This window comes from Gymnodraco acuticeps, unplaced genomic scaffold, assembly GCF_902827175.1.
Source record: "Gymnodraco acuticeps unplaced genomic scaffold, fGymAcu1.1, whole genome shotgun sequence".
NCBI classification, from domain to species: domain Eukaryota; kingdom Metazoa; phylum Chordata; class Actinopteri; order Perciformes; family Bathydraconidae; genus Gymnodraco; species Gymnodraco acuticeps.
This window is the reverse complement of record NW_022989931.1, coordinates 437,108-449,932: the sequence shown is the minus strand read 5'-3', so window position 1 is coordinate 449,932 and position 12,825 is coordinate 437,108. Positions and strand designations below refer to the sequence as shown.

The following is a 12,825-nucleotide window of genomic DNA, read 5'->3' as shown; positions in this document are numbered from 1 at the left end:
CCTGTGGGGATTGCCCACAGTATTGAGTATGTAAGTCGCTTTGGATAAGAGCGTCTAACAAGTGACATATAATGTAATGTAAGATTAAAAGGCCTGGAGCAGAATAGTGGACTTTAAACCCAAACTTTATGAAAAACTAAACTAAAATGACTAATAAAAAAATATGGTATAAGATAATATACATACTTATGTCACTCCTTTCTTTACACATTTACCCTTTGATAGGCATGTCTACGGTATGAAGTGGAATGTAAGTCGCTTTGGATAAGAGCGTCAGCCAAATATCATGAAATATAATGTAATGTAAGATGCTTATACACATACTGACACATACCCACAAACTGATGTATAGAGACCTTTATACAGCTTTTATGGCATAAATGTTAGCAAACAGTATACCACCAGAATACAGTAAGCAATATTAGCATCTAAACCAGTGTTTCTCAAACTTTTTCATACCAAGGACCACTTAACCAATAAAAAAACACTCGCGGACCACCTAACTCCACAAATATCCCAAAACACATTGTTTTTCTAGAACAGATTATAAATCGCCTGAAAATGGTACAAACAAGTGGCGACATGTGTGACGAAGGGGTTGCCCTGGGCTTTATCATGCAAAAGAAAGTTAAACTTAACCTCGTTCCATTGCGGAGATATTTCCGCGAGAGTGCGGAAAACTTAAATGTATTTATTTATTTAAAATGTGAAATGTTACCAATATACTCACGGACCACTAGGGGGCGCTCACGGACCACCAGTGGTCCGCGGACCACACTTTGAGAAGCACTGATCTACAGGGTATATGCAGGAATCCTGAAGTCAAATGTAAGACCTTTTTTAAGACCCTTTCCGTACATTTTAAGACCTCATTGCCACTTTGAGTTTTAACCTGTTACATTGGCGACACACTTTACCTCACATTGACTATATACAGTATTGATTGTCCTTCCTCCTTATCTTCCAACTATTTGGACGCAAACTTGCATTTCCCCATAACGATGTTGTTTAACAACCGGCGTAAACGGACCTTCGCGCTATCAAGCAGTGAGCGTGCGAAGTCCTGTTCAGATGACGTCACATCCAACGGGATGCCATAAATAAACTACACAGAATCACACTACACACCTACGCACAGTGGTGTAGTGGGCGTTGGACGCGGAGGTACGCCGTACCCCCACTTATTTGGAGCATGATCTTTTTTTTTTTAATAGTCTAATAAATATAAAATCATTGCCAGTCTTATCAGTTGTAAGTGTGTATTTGTTGTAATAATGACGAAAACATAATACATTTCACAGTAATTATAATAAAAAAAAAAAACTATTTCCTTAAAAAAATGATGATTCGTCACATCACGCTCGTGACCCGCCGGTTTTGCGGCAGCTCTTTCCCTCAAGAACGCTAACGAAAAAGCTCTATAATGGCAGGCAAATATTTTTTACTTGACTCCTTTTCTAAAAATAATATAATTCACAAGAAGAAAGAGGCTAGCAGCACCGAAGCTACAAGTGAAGCTGCTAGTACTACATCACCAGAAGAGCCGCCTAAAGACGTGGATAATGCTAGCTCTAACGTTAACCTTTGCCCGCGCTAGCAACGTTCCCCTAGCTAGCTCAAGCTCACCTTTCCCAGAGGTATGGACGGAGGAGATGTGGCGGAGGAAACAAGAGGCATACCCGTGGATAGACTGCAAAGCTGGGAAACTGGGCTGCAAAGTTTGTTCATCCATTTCGGATGTATCAGTCTTCAAAACGCAAGGTGTGTGTGCGTGTGCGTGTGTGTGTGTGTGTGTGTGTGTGTGTGTGTGTGTGTGTGTGTGTGTGTGTGTGAGTGTGTAGCAGCGTTGTCTGCTTATTTGCAATAGGCTAGGCCTAATCAGAATAATTTCAAGTCCAGATTCAATGTTGTTTGCATAAGTAGGCTATATTTTTGGTTTCGTTTATTTAATAAGTTAATTTCAGGACAACTTTGGGAATTGTGTTTGTTTGTTATGGATTTTAAATAGATTTTGAAAGTGGAGATAGAGAGAGAAGCAGCGCTGTCTGCTTAGTTGCAATACTGTAGCTTATGCAATTTAGGCCTCTACATTGTTTATGTAACGTATGTGCCAGTGTGTCCATGGTTTTGAGTCTGTGTGTGTGTTGAGCGCAGCACCGTCTGCTTTTTGCACAGTAACTAAAGTAGGACTAAGCATACCGGTAGTTTCTGTGGACCTGTCTGCCCGTTTTCTGAGTGCACTGCGCGCGTGCGCACTTGTGTGGCATTGTTTGGGATGACCTGATTAAAATAGCGTCCCCCCAGTACACAAATCGCAATGATTACATTCAGGCAGACTGTAGAATACAACCTCTTTGGACAATTTATATACTTATTGAAAACAAGCTACAAAATGTAATACCTTGGGAAATGCCGTTTAATACTTTTTAATAGCCTTCATTTTCACTAAATTGATTTATCAACTTTTAATACTTTTTAAGACCCCGCAGACACCGTGATCTAGTTCAAAATAGTAGTTTGTGATCGCCTGATAATCGTCGAAAATATCAGCTCTACCTGCTAAATGCTCCACTTTGTTCACCAGATATTTCTTAAAGAGAGAACAGCTGAACTCATTTATCTGCTGAGCTGTGAATCACAGTTTGCACATGTACAAGAGTAAAAGCAGACGGTGTGAAATCTTAGTAAAGCCAAGACACTCTGTGCTTTAGTATCATGCAAACTGCCATGTGCATTTCATCTTTCCATATCACTGCAGGACTTCAGAGAGAACAGTATTTTCCGAGAAGGCAGACGAGGAAACACGCCAAAGAGTCCGAGCCATCATCATCGCTGCATTAAAGTGATCAAAGGGTTTCTGAGGAGGGTCCCGTCAGGTTGAGTTAACCGACATGAGGAGCTCACTGAGTGGGATTGGGCTGAGGTTTTTGTTTTTTTTGGCACTTTGAGGAAACTTCAGAGAGCAGAAGAACCGGTCAGGTGAGAGGAGTTGAACAGCTGACTGTACGGGGGAGGATTCAGGCGAGGGGTTTGTTATGAGCTCACACACTTCAAAGGTTTTATGTCCCGAACAGTTTGGTATAACCACAGGAGTGCTTTCCCTTTCTTTGATTCATATTACTGCCTTAGGAGGAAGTTATTCTATCCAACATACTCAGGGATCCTATCAAATGAATACATTACATTACATTTAGCTTTTATCCAAAGCGACTTACAATAAGTGCGTTCGACCAACAAGATACAAACTACTTACTACTACGTTCAGCATTATTAACCATTGAGTTGTTAAATGATATCAGCAGTGAATCTGATAAAGTGCAAAAGACTGTTTTATTAGTCTGTTTTCATCAACTGACTTTGGTCAACTATTTCATTGTTTATACGTTTTAAAAAAAATCTTTTTCTTTCACTTTCTTTCTTTCTTGGGGCGGTAGTGGCGAAGTCGATAGGGACTTGGCTTGGCAACTGGAAGGTCACCAGTTCAAGTCCCGGCAAGACCAAGTGCTACCGAGGTGTCCCTGAGCAAGGCACCGTTCCCTACACTGCTCCCCGGGCGCCGTTCAAAATGGCAGCCCGCTGCTCCTAACACTAGGATGGGTCAAATGCAGAGAAATAATTTCCCCACGAGGGATTAATAAAAGTCCATCTTAATCTTAATCTTATTTATCTATTTCATTCACTACTCCCGTGTTCCCCTTTAAACTGTGGGTTTTTCTCTGGAAGTGTTTCCTTGTACGATGTGAGGGTCTGAGGGTGTCGTTTTTCTTATACTGATATTCTGCACAAACTGTGCTGTTGTATTTGTTGTAAAGTGTCCTCATTGCAAAGTATTTTTACTGTATGTACAGCACTTTGGCTCCACCAAAAATCATTTTAAAAATGTGCTATATAAATAAAACTTGATTTGATTTGATACTCAATACTTAATGATATTGTTAGTTATTACAATTAATAAAATAGCTTTATTCGCTGTATCAAACTGGATTTGCATTTCAATTGACTCGATATTGGGGATTCCTGCATGAATTAGGTTGAAAAGGTTTTTTTTAAATATTGAAAAGACAGTGTTTGACTGCTTACTCACTCTGCTCGTCACTTTCAAAACAAGGAGTTGAAATTGGAAAAAATAAATGAATTTGTCTGGTGGATGAAGCCCTTCATCAGCTGGAACCAGCAACTCACCTTTTTATAAATGACTCTCACAGCCCCTTCTCTTTGTCCTCCCATTGATAGACATTTCATCTCCTCTACCACTTCCTCTGAGCCCACATTTAACCATAAATCTCCAACACCTCCCCCCCACTGTTTCTGCCACCAAGAACATAAGTGCTCTAAATAATTCAAAGGGACACCATAAAAAGCACGCCCCACTCGACTGACAAGTAGGAGACCAAGGCATTAAATATGAACGGCTTTCTCCATACATTACATGACATTTCCTGTCTGGAAACACAGCAGAGGATTGTCCACTGGCTGAAATAAAGACCAGTTCATTCATACCGCTGACTGGCAGTGAACAAATGTCTGAAGTGCCAAAACTGAAACCGATCTTTGAGCTTTCTTGTTCCTCAGGTTTAATATCCAGTTAAATATCTGGTGTGACAGAAACCTAACTCAGCATCTACTGTTGAATAACTAAACTGAATCAGCAGTGTGTTTCCTCAACACACCCATTTCTCTTGAGGTATTTTTAGCGTGTCCTCTCACCTGCTCTGGTTGAAGGTGTGTATCTTGACGCGGTGGTGTGTGTACTTCTGCAGGATCTTCTTCGTGTCTTCGTCCGTGTTGAAGGAGTTCATGAGGACCAGCGGCACGTTCGTGTTGTAGGTCTTGTTCAGGTGCTGTGGGACAAACATTTAATACAAAAACGTGACTAAATGCCCTCAAACTTTATCCTGTCACACTGTCCCGAAATTGACACCCGATGGACACACGATAAAGGAAATGTTCAAATTCGGCTGTGATCGTAGCAACATCGGGCCATTCGTGAGGGCATCTAAGCCATCGTATGACCGCCGGTGGAGTTTCTCAGGCTCCGGCAGCAACTTCGTGAGCGGCAACTTCGTAAGGCACTCGTGAGGGCATCTTGTCAAATCGTGTCATCTTCGTGTTATCATCGGTGCATTCACCCTCACTCTGATCGGGGCGAATGCCCGATGGCACCGATGATAACAAGATGCCCTCACGATGGCCTTACGAAGGGCACAATTGACACACAAATTCAACACGAAAATGAACCTTCGCAAGGTCCTTCGGCAATTTTTTGGCATGCCAAAGATTTTGCCACCGCTCAAGAAGTTGCTGCCGGAGCCTGAGAAACTCCACCGGCGGTCATACGATGGCTTAAGATGCCCTCACGAATGACCCGATGTTGCTACGATCACAGCCGAATTTGAACATTTCCTTTATCGTGTGTCCATCGGGTTGTTTTATTGCACAACAAAATCATGTAAATAACCCAATTTGTGTTCTGTGAAACTAAAAAGGATATAATATATTATTTTGAAGGACAGTTGACAGGAAGTTGTTGTTATGGAAACAACATTACGGAGAAAACGTAATATTTTCTACATATAACGACGGATAAAGTAAAGAACAAAGTCTGAAGATATCAGTACAGTATCATAGTACTGTAACATAATTGTTTTTGGTACTTTCGTTGCAGTTGTAGGTCTTAAATGTAATGTAAATGTTGCCTTCGTGTGTGGTTCCTGCGAAATTCACAATTCCATATTCGTGTGTCCATCGGGTGTCAATTTCGGGACAGTGTGACAGGGGCTTTAGGGAATGAAGGGTTATAGCAACAACTCAACAAAATGTCACGGGCAAAGAGACAATATCCTTTGACTGGGAGATTCAAATGAATACAAAATTAGTATCTGAAGGTGAATGAAAGCATTTTATTTTATTACGATAAGATACAATTAAAGATTTTAGAGGCGGAGGATGGGATATGGATCAGGGGAGAAGATAACGTGACAAAGTTGCAGGAAAAAAACACTGATACACTTGTATGGTATTCACTTCTTGGTCCCTTAATTGAACCAGGATGGGTGTTGGCTGCCTCCTGCTTTAAACCAACACAACCGTCCTATTTACCATCCCTACACTCTATACTTCAGGATGTTGGAACAGTCATCAAAATGCAAACAAACTATAGACAGAAAGATGAACTTACAACTTGATTTCGTGTTTGTGTGGAGAGAGAGGACGGTAGTGACGATAACGAACGTGAAACTAAACACACAAAGTCTTAAAGGTTTGTAAAGTTTTCAGAGTTATACGAATAGAAAGATAATGTAGGTATAGAGAGGGAGTTTGTCCTGCAAAATTGTCTAAATATTTGGACAGTCTCTGTTTGATCATGCCTACTGTAATTGTTATCTCCTGACATGACGGGATCAGCAGGAAACCGATGGACTGTCCACTCCAAGTAGGGAATGAGTCCTTACCCCAAGTGAAGGAGTTCAAGTATCTCGGAGTCTTGTTCTCGAGTGAGGGAACAATGGAGCGTGAGATGGGCCGGAGAATCGGAGCAGCGGGAGCGGTACTGCAGCCGCACCGTTGTGACGAAAAGAGAGCTGAGCCAGAAGGCAAAGCTCTCCGTCTACCGAGCCATTTCCGTTCCTACCCTCACCTATGGTCATGAAGGATGGGTCATAACCGAAAGAACGAGATACAAGCGGCCGAGATGGGTTTTCTCCGCAGGGTGGCTGGCATCTCTCTTAGGGATAAGGTGAGAAGTTCAGTCATCCGGGAGGGACTCGGAGTTGAACCGCTGCTCCTACGTGTCAAAAGGAGCCAGTTGAGGTGGTTCGGGCACCTAGTTAGGATGCCACCTGGGCGCCTCCCTAGGGAGGTGTTCCAGGCACGTCCAGCTGGGAAGAGACCAAGGGGTAGACCTAGGACCAGATGGAGGGATTATATCTCTTCGCTGGCCTGGGAGCGCCTTGGGATCCCCCAGTCAGAGCTGGTTGATGTGGCCAGGGAAAGGAACGTTTGGGGCTCTCTGCTGGAACTGCTACCCCCGAGACCCGACCACGGATAAGCGGGAGAAGATGGATGACGGGATTAAATGTTTTATTAAAACCTTTTCCACACTGCCAGTAGTAGAAATGATCATATTTGTATGTACAACAGCAACTAACAATTATAGATATTGTCAATTAAACAGTTATTAAATGTCTTGACTGACCAACAGTCCAGAAACTAAATACTTCTCTTGTATCAAAGACCTAACACTCCTGAAAATAAATCCCCTTTTTGAAACCACGGCAAGGGAATTGTTGGCTTTTCTTGCTGAAATTCATGATCAATTATCAAAATTCTGCTGATTAGTGTTCCATTGATCGATTGATTGATTCTTTGAACAATAATTTAGCGGCATCTATGGACCAGGGGGTAACACATTTGTATTTTGATAAGAGGGTCAGCAGTTCGATCCACAGCCCCTGCAGTAAGAATGCACAAAAAGACGTGGGCAAGATACTTAACCCCACATTCTTCCTAAAGGCATGTGTACGTTATTATATTTAAAAGTGTATGCAAGTCGCTTTGGATTAGGACACCGTTAAATGTAATGTAATGTCATCTCTTATGTTTAGCCTTAAACAAAAGCCTGTTAAAAACCTACTGTGTGTTATTTTAAACTGCAAAGGCCCTTTAGTATACTTAGTGAGAACTACGGCCGTGTTTCTTGGATGAAAATGAAATATTTCTGTCTGTAGCTTGGATCTGGGCTCATTTAAACTCCCATGATTCAGCTTGCTAAACACAAGTCTCTCAGGTGACAGCAGTGAGTCTCCTGCAGCCAGGTGGCGCTGTCACAGGAAACCTTTTAAAGTTTTCTTCTTCCATATACTCATCTCAGTGAGAGTGTGTGTGTGTACAGGTCTCTGCACTGACTTGGTCCAAGATAAATATGCATGAGGGGCGTTCACACACAAAGGAGACCTGGTTAGGGGTCGGTCGGTGTGTGTGTGTGTGTGTGTGTGTGTGTGTGTGTGTGTGTGTGTGTGTGTGTGTGTGTGAGATCCATTTTCTCTCTTTCTAAATAGGCTGATTCAGTCCGGAGGTAATCTGAGCAGACCTGAGCAGAAAATGGAGAGCGGACACAGAGAGCAGTGTGTGTGTGTGTGTGTGTGTGTGTGTGTGTGTGTGTGTGTGTGTGTGTGTGTGTGTGTGTGTGTGTGGCCGTAATGAGACACACGCACTCACCCACACAACCACACCTCAACTATATAAACTCAAACACATAATAATGTACACACTGAAGCTCTGGCATCATCGACTAGCGACATATTTCATTATATTGAGGCTGTTACCGTCCACTAAATTGAGAAAATATTAAGAACAGGGTAAAAATCTAACATTAATAATGAAAGTATATCTATGTTATGAGCATGCATTAAATAACACTGTAACCCCCCCATGTTACTATTCTGTTGTTTTTAGTATTTTAAAACAAACCTTGTCCTTGTAATATATATCGCTATCTTTCCTGGTATGAATGTTTTTGAAAATATACAATAAAATCTACATGTTAGACAAACGTTATTCAATCTGTTTTTAATTCTGTAAAACTTCCGCTTGCTGTCATTATTGTTTGGATTTATTTGGTGAACAAAAATCCAGTCATAAAACAAGCATAAATAAATGAAGGGTTCACACACACACACACACACACACACACACACACACACACACACACACACACACACACACACACACACACACACACACACACACACACACACACACACACACACACACACACACACACACACACACACCACACACACACACACACACACACACACACACACACACACACACACACACACACACACACACACACAAGAGTGAGTCATCTTTACCTAAGTGGTTTTGGTGAAAAAGCATGTGTTTCGAAGGGAGTGAGCATACTGTACGATGGGATAAATGAGGTTTTGATTATTCAGCACAAGTAGTGGGAGTTTGTAAGAGTTGTGAAAGAAGGACCCATTTACTTTAATTCATCAAGACTTTTATCTGTTTTGAATTCTTCGTTCAACAAGGAATTTAGTAAGAACATCTTTAAAAAATCAAGCTAACACAGATTGAGTTATTTTTATTCAAATAATAATTTGAGGTGTGAAATATCCCTTTTTAATTAAGAACCAGTAGTATTTCCCTCAGTCGGGCCAGAGAGGTGTTTCCTGCTGGCTTCTGAGTGCTGTGGTGCACACAACACACCACACAACACACACACACACACACACACACACACACACACTACACACACACACACACACACACACACAATCACAACCACACACACACACACCACACACACACACACACACACACACACACACCACACACACACACACACTACACACACACACACATCACACACACACACACCCACACACACACACACACACACTCACACACACACACACACACAACACACACACACACACACACACACACACACACACACACACAACACACACACAACACACACACACACACACACACCCACACACACACACAACACACACACACACACACACACACACACACACACACACACACACACACACACACACACACACACACACACACACACACACACACACACACACACACACACACACACACACACACACACACACACACACACACACACACACACACACACACACACACACACACACCTCCATTCCCTGCCAATCCCACAGACCTGCGGCCTGCGAACAGATCCTCTTACACGTTTCCCCCCCCAGGTATCACACTGATCTCCTTTCAAAAAAAGAGCCCAGCAATTTTTCCAAAAAATGCATGTCTCTCCCCCGGCGCCTAATGAAACAAAGAACGTTTGCCTGGAGGCTGATTCACATGAAGCAGCATCATGAAGACATATGCTTGTGATTTTCAGTTTATGAAAAACAAAGGGGTTGCTATGTTCCCCTGAATCATTAGACAAACATTTCATTCTGTGGTTTTATACGTTAGGGAAATAAACAAAAGCCCTACTTTCAAGGCAGAATGAGAGACACAAACACTACTCAATCCTCCCGTCGTGTTCGAGTCAAATCTGGCAGATTTACCACTTTCATCAATAATAAATATATAGTTTTACATTTGGCTTTCTCAAGGCCTTATGATACCCTCCACAGTAGGCATTTGAACATTGCTGATCACCACTTTCATTACATTTTGAGTGGTTTAGCCAACTTTGTAACACCTATGATGTAGGTGAGGAAATGAATGGGTAACCCTAGATTATATAATAATGATAATACATTTGTTTTTTAAGCGCTTTTTCAGGTGCTCAAAGACGCTTTACAGTGATGATAAAAAGGAAATAAAATGTAAAATGTTGAATTAAAATATTAAAACAGCAACACAACATTACATCCATGTACATCCATTAACTAAAACGACAAAAAAAGCTATATGCACTGCAGTCATGTAGTCCACTACTCTGAGACATTGCATACATCTTAAAAGGGTGTTAAATACAATTTGTTGATGATTAATGGTTTTTATAATAATGTAATAACAGTTCAAACAGACCTGTCAAATTTGAGCGGTAACACCAAAGTAAAGAAGGAGGAACGAACCCGACAGGAGGGTTACACTTCTCCACATCAGAGAAAACCCTACTCTCTGCCACATCATCACAGCCACATCATGTGGTGTCTCCTCTGAAAAAGGAAACACCTAAATGACAACCTGGCTGCCTAACCCAGGCCACACTGAGACCTGTGAAAAGAGAGCTGTCAGCGGAGGTCGGAGGAAAGATAAACTCACAGACAGAGATCAAATTAAAGCTGCAATCTAACGATGGATTTACGAGCTGAGGAGGGATGTTACCTGACAGCCAGAAAATAAAAAACAACAACTAAAGAAACAACGGAAAGCTAGAGTCGGCTGCCTTAAAGTATCCCTAATTTCTTCCATGATTAAGACCTATGAATAGTTTATTTGGCACTAGATTGAATACGTATTTGACCAGTGAGGTTAGATAAAAGAGTTTTTGGGAATACATACTCATGACTTTCTGTGGTCAAAACCAAGAGTATTTCATTACGAATGAGTGAGATGAAAAACAGACATGAAAACAAACATTACTATAAGATTATAATCCACAGAAAAGACAAATCAGGTCAAGTCTTCTTTCTTTAGCACAGTTCATTCCTCCTGGGGCCAAACAGGTTTCAGATGTTTATCACGTAGATGTGAATCTGGCCGTGACCTTTGCTCCCTGACCTCTTTCTCCCCTCATTTCCTGTTTAACTCAGCTATTATCATAAAGGCAAAATTAGCCTGTATATATGTATTTCTAGCCGCCCATATTAAAAGTTTTAGATGGGTACCTATTATAGATGTATGATGTTTTCTATGTAACCCCAAATCATGATGATATCGCAAGGATATTTTATTTGTTGGTTTTTTATTGACTTCACTTTCCTTTCTCGTGGTTACTTATTCTTACACTTTTGAAATGCCTCGATCGCCTTCTTGTTTATGCAAAATGTGCCAAATTGTCCAACTGGAAGTGTTTCTTAATGTCTTCTAAATGCATGTAGTTAATTTTAAATCTGCTCTGAATGGTTGCTTGGCAAATAAGAGCAACATGTTATTACCGTTAAAACGCTGATATGGTGGCGTGTTTTCACATCAATCTGTAAAAATATATGATGCTCACCCATGAAAACATCTTACAAAATGACTGATAGCAACAATCAAGTCATTTCTGTGCTGCCTATTAAAGTCTTACGGCATTTACTGCAAAAAATCTCTATTTTCAACAATCCCAACACGGTCAATCCAACAAATAAGTGCCTCTAATCTCAGGTATTGCTGGTTCTGTACCTCTATCTGCTGCACGGTGAGGTCCAGGAAGGTGTTCTCGTTGCGGACGCTGATCAGGCTCTTGGGGCCCTTGCAGCCCATGCTGGTCCCCAGGCCTCCGTTCAGCTTCACCACCACCAGCTTGTTCAGGCAGTCGGCCACGCTGTTCGGCAGGCCGCGGCCCAAGATCCTCTCATAGGGCTGGATCTGAGGAGAGGAAGAGAGAGAGGGTTAGGGAACCAGCAGGAGAGGAGAAGAGAGAGGGTCAGGGAACCAGCAGGAGAGGAGGAGAGAGAGGGTCAGGGAACCAGCAGGGGAGGAGGAGAGAGAGAGGGTCAGGGAACCAGCAGGAGAGGAGGAGAGAGAGGGTCAGGGAACCAGCAGGAGAAGGAGAGAGAGGGTCAGGGAACCAGCAGGAGAGGGAGAGAGAGAGAGGGTCAGGGAACCAGCAGGAGAGGAGGAGAGAGAGGGTCAAGGAACCAGCAGGAGAGAAGGAGAGAGAGGGTCAGGGAACCAGCAGGAGAGGAGGAGAGAGAGGGTCAGGGAACCAGCAGGAGAGGAAGAGAGAGAGGGTCAGGGAACCAGCAGGAGAGGGAGAGAGAGGGTCAGGGAACCAGCAGGAGATGAGGAGAGAGAGGGTCAGGGAACCAGCAGGAGAGGAGGAGAGAGAGGGTCAGGGAACCAGCATGAGAGGGAGAGAGAGAGGGTCAGGGAACCAGCAGGAGAGGGAGAGAGAGAGGGTCAGGGAACCAGCAGAAGAGGAGGAGAGAGAGAGGGTCAGGGAACCAGCAGGAGAGGAGGAGAGAGAGGGTCAGGGAACCAGCAGGAGAGGGAGAGAGAGAGGGTCAGGGAACCAGCATGAGAGGAGGAGAGAGAGGGTCAGGGAACCAGCATGAGAGGAGGAGAGAGAGGGTCAGGGAACCAGCATGAGAGGAGGAGAGAGAGAGGGTCAGGGAACCAGCATGAGAGGGAGAGAGAGGG

The 12,825-nt window shown here is 42.7% G+C and overlaps 1 protein-coding gene across 2 annotated transcripts in view; it reads right to left on the bottom strand.

Moving 5' to 3' along the window:
- The window catches only part of ugp2b (UDP-glucose pyrophosphorylase 2b), a 51,592-nt gene that overhangs the window by 13,831 nt on the left and 24,936 nt on the right, over positions 1-12,825 (bottom strand). For both annotated transcript variants that reach the window (XM_034209944.1, XM_034209943.1), the window contains exons 4-5: positions 11,866-12,051; positions 4,708-4,841 (exon numbers count right to left, since the gene is read on the bottom strand). In XM_034209944.1, the coding sequence (XP_034065835.1) occupies positions 4,708-4,841; positions 11,866-12,051 (320 nt within the window). The remainder of the gene's footprint in view (positions 1-4,707; positions 4,842-11,865; positions 12,052-12,825) is intronic.